The 13,230-nt window shown below is 40.2% G+C and overlaps 1 protein-coding gene across 2 annotated transcripts in view; it reads right to left on the minus strand.

The window, feature by feature from the left end:
- eftud2 (elongation factor Tu GTP binding domain containing 2) overlaps nucleotides 1-13,230 on the minus strand; it is a 112,131-nt gene that overhangs the window by 2,255 nt on the left and 96,646 nt on the right. For both annotated transcript variants that reach the window (XM_080213419.1, XM_080213418.1), the window contains exons 21-27: nucleotides 12,059-12,145; nucleotides 11,050-11,176; nucleotides 8,655-8,742; nucleotides 6,556-6,674; nucleotides 6,099-6,193; nucleotides 4,744-4,897; nucleotides 3,829-3,936 (exon numbers count right to left, since the gene is read on the minus strand). In XM_080213419.1, the coding sequence (XP_080069545.1) occupies nucleotides 3,829-3,936; nucleotides 4,744-4,897; nucleotides 6,099-6,193; nucleotides 6,556-6,674; nucleotides 8,655-8,742; nucleotides 11,050-11,176; nucleotides 12,059-12,145 (778 nt within the window). The remainder of the gene's footprint in view (nucleotides 1-3,828; nucleotides 3,937-4,743; nucleotides 4,898-6,098; nucleotides 6,194-6,555; nucleotides 6,675-8,654; nucleotides 8,743-11,049; nucleotides 11,177-12,058; nucleotides 12,146-13,230) is intronic.

The following is a 13,230-nucleotide window of genomic DNA, read 5'->3' on the forward strand; positions in this document are numbered from 1 at the left end:
CTCAGGGACCTGGGAGCTCTGACTCTCCCACCCTATCCCTGATAGTAAGATTACACCCAACACCTCACCGCCTGACTTTCCAGGGTATCCCCATCTCTCCTGCCCCAGGACACTTATCCGCCCCAGGGACTTATCTTAAGTACAATCCCAGGACTTTGCTCAGGCATGACTTGCAGTACCTCTTCTGACCACTGGAGAGCTGTTAGTCAGTTTGATTGGCCTACAGTTCTCCAAAGCAAGATTTCTATCCAAGGACAGGTGGAAGTCCCATCGCTACCAATTAATGCTCAGGCAGTGGGCTGTCAGTATTGGTAAGCATAGGAGGGCACTCAGCGCTTGCCATCCTGAAAATTCAGGCCTTGGAAGCTTGCACGTTCTTTTGTCAAGCCCCGAAAATTGCCTGCCATTACGATAGAGGTATTTTCAGTTAAGACCTGCCAAAATCTTGACAAATCAAGACATACCAGCGTCACTGGGAGGTGGGAGCATTTATTTTAAGTTGGTAACTTCAGCAGCTGGCCAGGCCAATTCTACCAGTTTTGAGAAGAGGGATCAGAAAACTTCATTTTCTTCTTTTTCTCCACGTGTGTGTGTAGAATATGTCCGAGACATAACAGTTTCAGAATAATAAAGTGAAGTCATGTTCTTTGCAACTTAAATCCACTGACCAGTTGGCTTGTAAACAGCTAGTTTGGAAGTGAATTGTGTTCGGTGGAGTGGTAGAGGTATATATTCATCACATTTATGGTCTGAGGAATGATAGGAAAATAGTGCTCAGCTTGTTCATATAGTGATGCAAATCGAATCAGTTTATTGATGTATCTTGCCTCACTAGACTGCTTTCAGTTAAACTTCTGTTATGGTCCCCATGTCATGATATTACTTAACTAGACACTGGGCAATAAAGATGCATTTATAAATTATACAAGATGCAAGGTTCATTTACAGTAGTGCATACTCACGAAACTTGAAACAGTACTTGGCACGCCATACCATTCAAGGCTATGCTCCAAGTGTTGGCAAGTGGCATTAGGTGGGCAGGTCAGGGACTTTCATGTGTCAGTGCGGACTTAATGGACCGAAGAGCCTCCTCTAACTGTAGTTTTCTGAGATTCTGTCTTAACTTCAGTAAGTCCTCTAATTTTACTAGTAAAATTTACCTAATGGGCAAGTTGGTTTGAAAGACAAGGAAGATCAAGGTCCAAGCCCAGATTGTTGGCGTTAGAATATAGTGCTTGAAAAAGATGGTTGTTTGATGGAGTTTGACCAGAAAAAGTTTATTTATTGGTGTCGTAAGTAGGCTTACATTAACACTGCAATGATGTTACTGTGCAAATCCCCTAGTTGTCATACTCCGGCGCCTCCACTGAGGGAGAATTTAGCATGGCCAATGCACCTAACCAGCACATCTTTTAGGTTGTGGGAGGAAATCAGAGGACCTGGAGGAAAGCCATGCAGACACAGGGAGAATATGCAGACTCCACACAGTGGCCCAAACCGGGAATTGAACCCTGGCACTGTGAGGCAGCACTGCTAATCACTGTGCCACCATGCAATTCATTTAACATTAAGAATAGTCTCATTACGATTCTAGGTGCTGGAGGCTTCCACTGAAACTTTAACTAAAGCAACATTTTCCAATCAATAACTTTGGGAGAGACTTTGGGAGAGACAGTGAGTCAATCTTTTTAAACATTTACATCAGCGGACTTTTCAATAATGACAAACTAGTTTCAGCAGCAAGTCGGAAAGGAATTGCTACTATAATTAACCTTCACTCATTACAATAAAACTGATTAAATGGAATGATTCCAATATTTTAAACCATGAGAACTATGCAATGACAGAGTAATTACTTCCACAGATTTCTTCCAGGAATACTGCAAGCATTCCTCGGCGGATTAAGACCAGGATTAGATGAATAAACAAACTGAGAAAATCTTAAATTTAGTTTTCGGCATGCACTTAGTTAGCTCATCTCTATTGGGGCAGGAATAGGGCAGCATAATTGTTCTTGAAGACTATCCAGTGACTGTGGCTGGAAGGACCTTGTTTAATTGTGATACCTCCTGTGGCAAAAAGGGTTCTGATAGTCAGTGTCTGAGTTGCATATGAAGAATAGCCACTTGGTGGCAAAATTCTGGAAGTGGTCTGAGACCCATACAGCCATACTCACCTTGTAAGGAAGAAGGTGTAAAGGAAAGAAAGGTAATAGAATGAAGGAAATGGGATCCAGCATATATAAATAGGGCACAGTAGTTTGATATAATGGACAGCAATAAACCGCATTAAGCAATATATACAGCACGAGGTTTACGCAATAATCGAACTACTAACCCAGATTTTTCAGAGTATAAAAGCAAATATCTGCAAATGTGAAACTTAAACGATCTGGTCTGCAGTTTGCATCATATTTTGATTTGATCTAGAGCTCTACTCACTATAACTAAAACAAAGTATGCAAACATTTGTGGATTTAGGAATTTGTGTACTTGAAGGCTTTTGTATTGGGAACGGTTCTGCGTCATTTTATAAATGCGGTTTATATTAAAAGTCTAAACTTCAACTTAGCTGTCCAAGGCGCCAAGCCGAAAGTTAGATAAAGTTCAAAACCCACATAAAGCTATCTTTGAATGTCTTGACATTATGTGAGCCAAGTGTCCAGTGGCATACCACAAGGATTAGTGTTGGGCTCTTTATTATTCGTCATTTGTATAATGACATAGATTTCTAAGTGGGGGGAAGAATTAGCAAATTTACAGATGACACAAAGATTGGACAAGTGGTTAACAGTGAGGCAGAGTGTCTTGGGCTACAAGATGATATAGATGGAATGGTCAAACGTGAGGTGATACATTTTGGAAGCAGTAATTTGACAAGGAAGTATTCACTGAATGGTAGGACACAAGGAAATTCTTTGGAACAAAGGGATCTTGATGTGTTTGTTCACAGATCTCTGAAAGCGGAAGGATATGTTGATAGGGTGGTGAAAAAGGCACGTGGACACTTACCTTTATCAATTGAAGCATAGATTACAAAAGCAGGGAAGTCATGTTGTATACAACTTTGATGAGGCTACAGCTAGATTACTGTGTGCAGTTCTGGTTGCCACCTTATAGGAAGGATGTGATTGCACTGGAGAGGGTTCAAATGAGATTCACCAGGGTGCTGCCAGGGATGGGACATTTAAGTTATAGCTTGGGTTGTTTTCATTGGAGCAGAGAAGACTGAGGGACGACCTGATCGAGGTGTATAAGATTATGAGGGGCATGGACAGAATGGATAAGGAGCAGTGGTCCCCCTTAGTTGAAGGGTTAGTGTCAAGGGGACATAGGTACAAAGTGAGGGGCAGGAAGTTTAGGAGGAATATAAGGAAAGATATTTTTACCCAGAGGGTAGTAATGGTATGGAATGCACTGCCTAGGAGGGTGGCAGAGGCGGGTTGTCTCATATCCAAGTATCTGGACGAGCATTTGGCATATAACATTCAAGACTATGGGCCAAGTGCTGGCAGATGGGATTAGGTGGGAGTTCAGGTGTTTCTCTTGCGTCTGTGTGGACTCGATAGGCTGAAGAGCCTCTTCTATGCTGGATGATTCCATGATAAGAGTTGGAGACTAATTTAATCTGTTGACTAATTGCAATTATTTTGTGTTGGTTAGTGGTCAAATACTGTAACTTGTTAGAAGGACCAGATTGAAAAATGGAACATCTGTTTGAACAATAGCTCAATCTGCCCTATATCACTAAGTAAACAATACCTTATGGATTTGATAAAGTGCTTACAGTTACCAAGGGATCAATACATTTTAAGCCAGATCAAATTACCTTTCGCCTTCTTGTTTTGATCATGAACTCTCTGGCTAGATGAGGTGCAGGCTGCGGTTCCAAGGGTCTGATGATGATGCTCTTGTCCAAAGGATCACCGGGCACAATCTATTCACAGAAATGCAAAACTCATTACTTTAAGTAATGACATCTGATCTTAATTTCTATAACAGATTGTTTCAGAGGTTAATGGATGGCATAGTGGCTAACATGACTGCCTCGTTGCTACAGGAACCTGGGTTTGACTCCCAGCTTGGGTCACTGTCTGTGTGCAGTTTGCACATTCTCTCCATATCTGAGTGGGTTTCCTTTGGGTGCTCCGGTTTCCTCCCACACTCCAAAGTTGTGCGGATTAGGTGTTCTGGCATGGTAAATTACCTCTTAGTGTTGGAGGGATTAGCAGGGTAAATGTGTGAGATTACGGGGAAAGGGCCTGGGTGGGATTGTTGTCAGTGCAGGCTCGATGGGCTGAATAGCCTCTTTCTGCATTGTTGGGATTATTTGGATTTATATGAATATATGAGGTTGCAAGAATATGTTTGTTACTTAATTTACAGGAACTCATTTTTATGAACACTTAAAAAAAAAATTCCCAGGGCATTGGCATCACTGCCAAGATCAATACTTATTGTTTAGTTGCCCTGAGTTTGATAGAACTCAATGGCTTGCAAGAACATCTCACAGGGCAGGCAACAGCAAATACTGTTGATTTGGAACTGAAGTCACATAGGTCAGACTGGGTAAAGACCACAGATTTCCTTTCCTAACATTGTGGAACTAGTTGAATTTTTAGGAAAACCAGACAGTATCCCATCACTATTAAAAAAACTGATACAAGATTTTTAATTATACATTTTATATATGTTGTTTGCATAATGTATAGCAATTGCTCGCTTCTGAATAGAACATCCTCACCTGCCAATGGTGGAAGACTGAAAGGGAGAAAGCTTGTCCCTGTGTGTGTGTCCGCAAGTCTGTTTCAAAACCAAATGAGTCAATAGCTGGTACAAATGCTTTGATTGTATAAAGTGGAGAACCTGGGATGGGTGCATCCTGCGTCACATGGCCTCTGTAGATGAAAAACAAAATGACTGCAGAGGAAGCATCTTCTCATTTACATGGTTACATTGTCCAGAATATGAACATCGTTAACGTAAAACCCGTTTATACAACAAATTCTGACTACAGAGTTCCTTTGAGCCATGATAAGTGCATACCTGGTTGCCATCTCATTGAGAGTAGCCACATGAAATATTTCGGATGCAACCTACGATTGGAAACTTATGACGAAGTTATAGTTTCTATACTTCCATTACTCAGCTGGTAAATATTCTAGTCTTTTTAGAAATCCAGATGGTTTAGTGTAGCATTTTGGTTCTTCAAAGTTACCGCTGTATTTTTAGCGAGAGAGAAGATACATCTCAGACAGCAGCATTTTACTGAACATGTTACCACTGACTTATTGGGAAGTTCATCACTCAATGAAGTACCAAGCAATCTGGAGCAGAGAGGCTGTAGCTGGCTTCAACACCCTCAAGTTGAGAACAGAAAACGTCTTTTGTATTTAATGTCATGCGGATCCTGTTGGAAACCACATTTGTGCAGATTTCAGGTAATAGGAGATCAGCCTGAATTGCAATGAAAGTAAAACTCATTGCCACAGCTCACAAATTGAATAGTCACTTGTGTGAGGTAGTGGGGTATTGCAGGTGCATATGGAACTGTACTCCAACATAAGTCTGTCTTTTAGGGGAGTAGAGGGAAAAGAAAGACATCTGGTAGAAGGGACAACAACCATGCAAAAGAGACTCAAATTCTAATGGTTATACATTCATTGGAAGTAATGAGTGATACTAACAGTGACATATTACCAAAATACAGAGATATTGCAGGGATTCATTTTCCGATCAATCCAAGGACACACGTCATTTACCACATTACACCACATTCAACTGTTATCTTGTGCCTGCAATTTCTATGAGCTTGCAACTTTTAAAAATATATACTGTGAATTTCTCAATATGTTATGTTCTCTTTTCCGCGAAGACTGCAAATTTCTCAATATGTTACGTCCTCTTTTCACCTAGCAAAACAACTTGTTTTAAACAAACAATGTGATAAAAATTTAAGTATACGATAAACAGTGGTAAAATTTATCCTTTATTTTTGATATGATGCCTCTCTTTGCACCCAGCCAGTACAACATTTTCAGTGAATACTGCACTAAGTCAAAGGTAAAAAAGTGACATGGATAGAATTAATTTGCGTACCTCCTTCTAGCCAGGACTGTATAAACTGCTGAAACACAGTCGGCTGGTGCCTGCACCTCCACAAAATAATAAGGCTCCATCAGACGAGGCGTGGCCTAGAAAAAAGTATATTTTGTCGGCAAACCTGTCAGTACATCACAGGACAGAGATATTGTATTTAGATACAGATATTTTATCATTTAACAGGTGCAGCAACAAATTGTTGATCCAAATAAGTTTGTTGAAACTGTGTTGAATAGATAAATATAATGATAAACAAACTTCTATTGTTTTTCCTAAGAGTAAATTTACAGGCAAATTCATGGCTAAGATAATTCACATGCTATAACAAATTTATTGCAGCATCTAAAGTCTGCACTATTGTGTGCTTTTGTAGTTTTACTGACCAAAGGAAGAAATGCTGCTGCGAAACAATTAGGCATTCAAAGTGGAAAAATGTTAAAAGAAAAACCCTCACCATCAGGAAAGCTGAGTACACTACTCGTCTGGCTGTTGGAATAATTTGCCCTCCACCCCTGTGCAATGGCTCTTGAGCTATTACTGCATCAAGGATCTTGAACTTCACATTACGAATTGCTGTAAAGAGAAGACACACATCCGAAGATGCATCTGGGAAAAATTTTGCACCTCAAGACCAACTTAATTTAAAAATAGAGCTGTAAGGCTTCTATTTTTAAAAGAAACTTGAAAGCATTATAAAAGCAAACTGACATCTTTGCACCAAAGGCAGCCATTCTCAATTAATTGGTGAAATGTAACCAAAGCTCCTATGGAAGTATTCTGAGTCTGACTTTATCTTTAGCAAACCAAAATGTAGGTTTTGATTCTACTGTGGGGGGAGTGCTGCTTCTAGAGAGGTTACATCCTTACACAGACGCCTGATTATCAGAAGAGGAGCAAACAGATCTCGGTGTTCTGGTTCATATTTCTCCATCAACCAATATTGTCACATTGACTACTTACTTATTTTTTGATTGTTTGTAGGAACCTATCGATGCACACAATGGTTAGCATGTTGACACACAATGATAAGAACTACTCCAAGGAATGCAATATGATGCAAGTTCCTTTTTCATTGCACATCCAAACTCTCGATGAATTAAAAATACTCAAATACTTATTATGAATGAGAAAGGCAATTCCAGAATTATTCTGAACTCTCCCACTATGTGTGTGTGTGAAAAAAAGCTTCCTGTTACAGTCCTAAATTTGCCAAAACATTTACAACGTTGCACGCAATTGGCCCACAAGCGTTAAAGATGATGATTCACCCAGAGCTAGCATTCAAGATTCATATGCAAGACTGAATTAATCATATTTGTTATGCACCTATATCAATTATAGTCTCCCAGTCTTGGATTAACACATGAAATTAGTTCTAAGAAGCATTTTGCAGTTCATTCATAAGCTTACTTTCTGACTTTTTCCTGATGTTGCAAACAATCCCAGGGCTGAAGTTCCATACTAATAGATTATCTCATAGCCCACTTTCCATGATGGAAGGGAGGCGGGGGGTGCCTGCTGCCAATCTGCAGTTACGATCGGTGGGGGAAGAAAGGATGGGGGCCCCATTGCCACTTTGCAGTTGTGATCGGTGGGATAGGGATCCTCGCTGCACTCTCTGCTGTTGTGATCAGTGGGGGAGGGAATTGTGGGGCCCACTGTCATTCTGCAGGTGATTGCTGGGAGTGGGAGAGGAGGGGAAGGGAAAAGGGGGGCATGATTGATCTTGGCAGTGGACAGGGCGGAGATATTTCCAGGCAGTGTGAGGCTTATGATGGGGGGGGGGGGGGGGTTGTCCTTGAGGCTGGCTGCAGCAGCAGAGGCCTGACATATCTCTTTCTTACACCTGTCAGGCTTCTGCTGTTGCAAATGCACATGTGCAACCCCAGGGCTCTGTATGTGTGCAATAGCTCCCTCTGCTGCTACAGCAGGCTGGCTGGCAATTTAAGTCTCTCCCCCATCCCCTACAGGCAAGGAACCATTTAAGCAATTTTTAATGAACTAAGTATATAAAATTCAGGATTTGCATTCACCCTATAAACTGGTAAGCAGCTCTCTCATTTTCCCGCTTACCCTGGACTTTGAATTTGTTGGTAAGATCACCCCCTCGAGTTCTTATACTATCAAATCCCAAGTAGACTGCCCCAGTGTTCAGCACCATATGATATGCAGGAATCAACCTGGCGTGGAACAATTCAAAATTTCTCATATTTCATTTTCTTATTAGAAAAAGAAACACCATTCTGTATTGCTCCTGCCCTTGTAACTCAAATAAAAGTGTTTCAAAATAGAGTTACGAGTGCCAGGCGTAAGTTAATGAACAAGGCCGATCAAATTGCAGCCAAGCCAAACAATAGCACAGCAAAAGGATGAATTAAATTAATAAATGGTAATTGATAACGTTAAGTGCAAAATCAATTTGACTATAACAAGACACATTTCTAAGTAATCTGAGCATTAACAATGCCTTTTTAATTTCTCATTTCAAGAAAAACAGGTAACAAAATATCAAACATAAAGCATTGCTTTAATTGATTGCGAGCCAATACATACGTTCATCACAAAGTGGTCCTTCTCGAGTTCCCCATTGGAATCCCTGGACAATGCTGTCCTTCACGTAACCTAAGAGTGCTTTATCCACCTATAATTGTAACAATTAAAATATCATTAGATACTGTTACCAAAGTGACTTAAGTTTAAAATTTACAGCAAAACAAAGAATTTAAGACAATTTTATCAGCTCCAGAACTATTCTCTCAACTAATATCAATTGCTATGCTAGCTACCCTAATGAGTTCATCATTTCCAACCCAAATCCAAATCATTCTTAAATTTAAATTTGGATTTTAACTGGAAAGCTTTAGTTTTGCAATGGCTTTTGATCAGAATCTGGATACTGTAAAATTCCTTCTATGACCATTTACAGAGACCATCTGCCAACTACGGGTCTACGCCTCAGGACTCCAGGGACCCGGGTTCGATTCTTGGCTTGGGTCACTGTCTCTGTGGAGTTTGCACATTCTCCCAGCGTGTGTGTGGGTTTTTCCAGGTGCTCCAGTTTTCTTCCACAGTCCAAAGATGTGCGGGTTAGGTAGATTGGCCATGCTAAATTACCCCTAAGTGTCAGGGGATTAGCCAGGGTAAATGCATGGGGTTATGGGGATAGGGCCTAGGTAAGACTGTGGTCGGTGCAGACTCGATGGGCCAAATGGCCTCCTTCTGCACTGTTGGGATTCTATGATTCTATTAAAAAAAGAACAAAATGACATTAATTCATTCCAAATTTAAAATCCAGATTTAGTATGTTCTTGAAAATTCAACAATCAAGTATTTAAGTTCTAGAAACTAAAACCCAAAGGGAAATGGAGGTTCTAATTCTCACTCTCAGTTCAGAAAATGAAAGTTGCATACCTTCCAAAAATGAACAATGCTCACAAATAAACTCAAGATAGATTTATAGGGAAGGCTGAAGAAGTCATTCAGAAGATTATTATTGCGAAAAAAAAGAGAAATGCTGAAGCCTTTCTTCTTGCACTCAACGGGACAGGTTCGCAAGAATACCAAATCTCAAAGAGGAATAACAATTTATGCTACGTGAGCAGACAGTGCTGATTGGTTCTGAGTGGACTCTGATTGGGAGAGGTGTTGCCATGTAGAAAGCACCAAGAAACAGTTAACTGCAAAATTTATGCTTGAATTCAAACCAGGCAGGTCGATTCTAAGCAGTCAAGGCATTGCCATGGGGAATTAATCATGGTATGACTGCCCTTGTTCCCCTCAAGCTTTTGTTTAGTTGTGAAAAATGGAAGGCATTGAGATATTCTTTGTTTACTAGCTGTTGTGATGTCTGATTACGTAGACTGTACATCACACAGGCGCTGAAATTTATATTCCACATTACTCATTTGTGCAGTCGGCAGAACATCCTTTTGGCTTGACAGCAGTATCCTGCTAGTGGTGAATACCACTTGTGTTTGCTACTGCATATTAACAGCATGAAACTGTCTCCTTGGTGCTCAAAGTTGAGACACCTTACCCTTCCAGGGTAATCTGAAGTAGACTGGGCACTTTTCAGGATTGCAAGTGGTAGCCTTGGGCCCATTCCTTACTTTGCATGATATACAGTGAGCAATGATCTGATCAGGGTAGCCATCATCAGGATAGATTTAATGTGCCCTATTTCAGCATCAAGGTTGCATGGTGATGAAATGGCTTGGGCTCTATTTACAAGGTTGCTGAAAATGCTAATCCTGTAATGCACAACACTGTAGGAAACCAGCACACATATATTGGCAAGTGAAAGTGGGCTTGCAGTAGACAGTAATGGCAAACCTACTGGAGGTATCTCAATTAGCACTTTGAGGAAAGAGAGCTCATGTGACTTGCCATTTCAAAGTTGAATTTGAGCACAGGATGGAGTTCATTAAGGAGTGTAAATTTCTTACATGCAGCTCCAAACGGATCATCTATATATCGGAAAAATGCTAAACGAAGGAGGTTAGAGCTTATTCAATCGAAGATATGTTTCTCGTGTAACCTCATAAAGATGATGGCGCGAACTGGGTCTGGAGGGGATCTCATAGCAATGCCATAAATCATTGTTCCCCATTGAGATTTGTTATTCCTGTAAGTCGGTCCTGATGCGTGCAAGATGAAAAGTTTGACATCACGTCTCACTTTTCAGCAATACTCAAGTTATGTACTATTTAGTGACTAAATGTATTAATTCGTACAATAGATGGAAATATAAAGCTACTGTTCCATTGGAAGTTATTTGCTTCAAACACACCAGGAAGACTGCCAAAGTTCCACTCAAAACAGCTCCAGGTTTAAGTTTTTTTTGCACACTGAAATTTAGCAGAATTATTTGACTTCTCCTTTATGGAGATGATACATGACAAATAACGAAGATCTGTCATGAGAAGTACCTTATTTTCTGGGCACTTACCTCTGATGGCAATGTATCATCAACTAAAATGTTAGGGCCTGTCGTATCAGGTCCAAAAGCCCAAATGGAACGGGCAGCCAATAAATCCCAATCGTATTTTGTCTGGAAAAATTCACCCAGTTTTTTCCTACAGTATGATACAGAAAGAGCTAACATGTCATGACATGCCTTTAAGGGATGCTTTGCTGCATTACAATCCAGAGAAAATATAAACATGAAGTACTGCTTTGTGAACAATTTATGTCAACATATTCTGTTGCTTATGCGAAATGGCAGCAAATATATTCGGCACTACTGTTACGTGCCGTCTACAAACACACCACACAGCAGCTTATAAACACTTACTTACTCAATAGGTAATGTTTATACAGGAAATCAAAGACATTTTGAAGATAAATAGGAAATGCAGAAACAGATCCAAAACCAAACATCCGCTAAAGCATTGCGAAAAAAGAATTTTAAGACATTACAACTACAACATAAATTCTCTTTTCTAGCCACCTCCAACAACTCTCAGCCTTGGATTATTATTGCAACAAAACTAATCGAAGTGCAAAGAGACATATTAGTGAAGAGAATTTAGGACAATACAACTAAGAATAATGATAAGTTAGGCAGGGAGGCTTAACTGAAGTATATAAACTTTTACATTATAGGAAGGGTTAATAGTTATTTTGGAAAGCAGGACCAGAAGTATAAATTTAAGCTAGGGAGTGCTAAACTTAAATCAGACATTGGAAATATCTTTCTTACTTAAATAATGCTCATAATTTTTTACTTGGTGCAGATTTAAAACTTTAGAAGCTCTAAATAACTAGTCAGATGTTTCAATGGTGGAATCAGAGCATGAGGGAAATGAGCTGAAAATTTATTTCTGTCCTTGACTTTTCTCAATGCCAAAAGTGAAGTCATACACAGTTACAACTGGTTAGTAAATAACAACTTTAAAAAAAAATTGTCTTCCCACCCAATAGAAATGTGACAGAATTTGGTACCGTGCATTTCATACCTGTTCCAGGTAATTTGGACCACTTCATTCTCAATATCTTCTGCCAAACCTTTCTCCAGAGGTTCAGCAATCATTGTGATCTTATTCCTTTGAGAGGGGAACAGAAAAGAGTGAAAAATTAATCTAGAGAATATGTACTGTATCAAGGTGCATGCTTCTCATTTGCCCAATTATTTTGCTCGGTGGGTGGATGGGTGGGGAGGGTGGGTGGGAGACAGTGCAGGAGGCCCTTTGGCCCATTGAGCCTGCACTGACAATAATCTCACAGGTCCTATCCACGCAATCCCACAAATTTTTACTCTGCTAATCCCCCTGACACTAAGGGGCAATGGTGAATCCACCTAACCTACACATCTTTGGAGCATGGGAGGAAACTGGAGCACCCAGAGTAAACCTACACAGGCAGTGGGAGAATGTGCAAACTCCATACAGACAGTTAAGGTTTAACACGGCAATAAACAGAATTTTAAAAATAGAGTTGAGATTTTAAGGAAAGAAACAGTTGTTGAGCAAAAATACGGCAATGTCATGGCAGCGGCCAATGCACGGAGAAACCAGCTCCTGGCTGAGCAGACAATTGAGCATTGTTTGAAATTCTTTCTAAGGGATTTGAAGTTGGACTGTTATCTACATTCAGAGGATGTGACAGGTCACTTAAAAATGTCTCGCAGGCTACATCCGGCCTACATGCCACACCTTAGATGAACCTGCTCTAAACTATTATCTCCTGTACTATTTTCCTGGCCTCCCAGAATCTTCCATCAGTTGTAGCCAAACATATAACCTGCTCTCAGACTGCCACAAATGCTGCTGCAGGCTAGCTGCTAGAGGGAGAGGCACAAGAGGCACTCTCCCACAGTAACTCTGCTGAGATAGAGTGTTCACAGGAGTTATATCATTATTCTATTGAAGTACAGTGCACCATATTCCAAAAAAAATCCAATGAACTGAGATCCTCCATATTTACAGAACAAACTGTCTTTCTATTACAAAGTTTTCCTAAACTAGGTGAATTTAAATGCAAAAATCGTTGAAGGTGTTTTGTGCATGTTTCAGTTTCTACTTCAGCGACAAAACTAGAGGCAAATCGAACCCGAAAGTATTCCGTTAAACTTGGAGAAAAATCCACATTTATTTGGAACTTTGCCAGAACTTAGGAAAACAAACATGAA

Source organism: Carcharhinus amblyrhynchos, chromosome 27 (genome assembly GCF_965287045.1).
Source record: "Carcharhinus amblyrhynchos chromosome 27, sCarAmb.v2.hapA, whole genome shotgun sequence".
In the NCBI taxonomy this organism is placed as follows: Eukaryota; Metazoa; Chordata; class Chondrichthyes; order Carcharhiniformes; family Carcharhinidae; genus Carcharhinus; species Carcharhinus amblyrhynchos.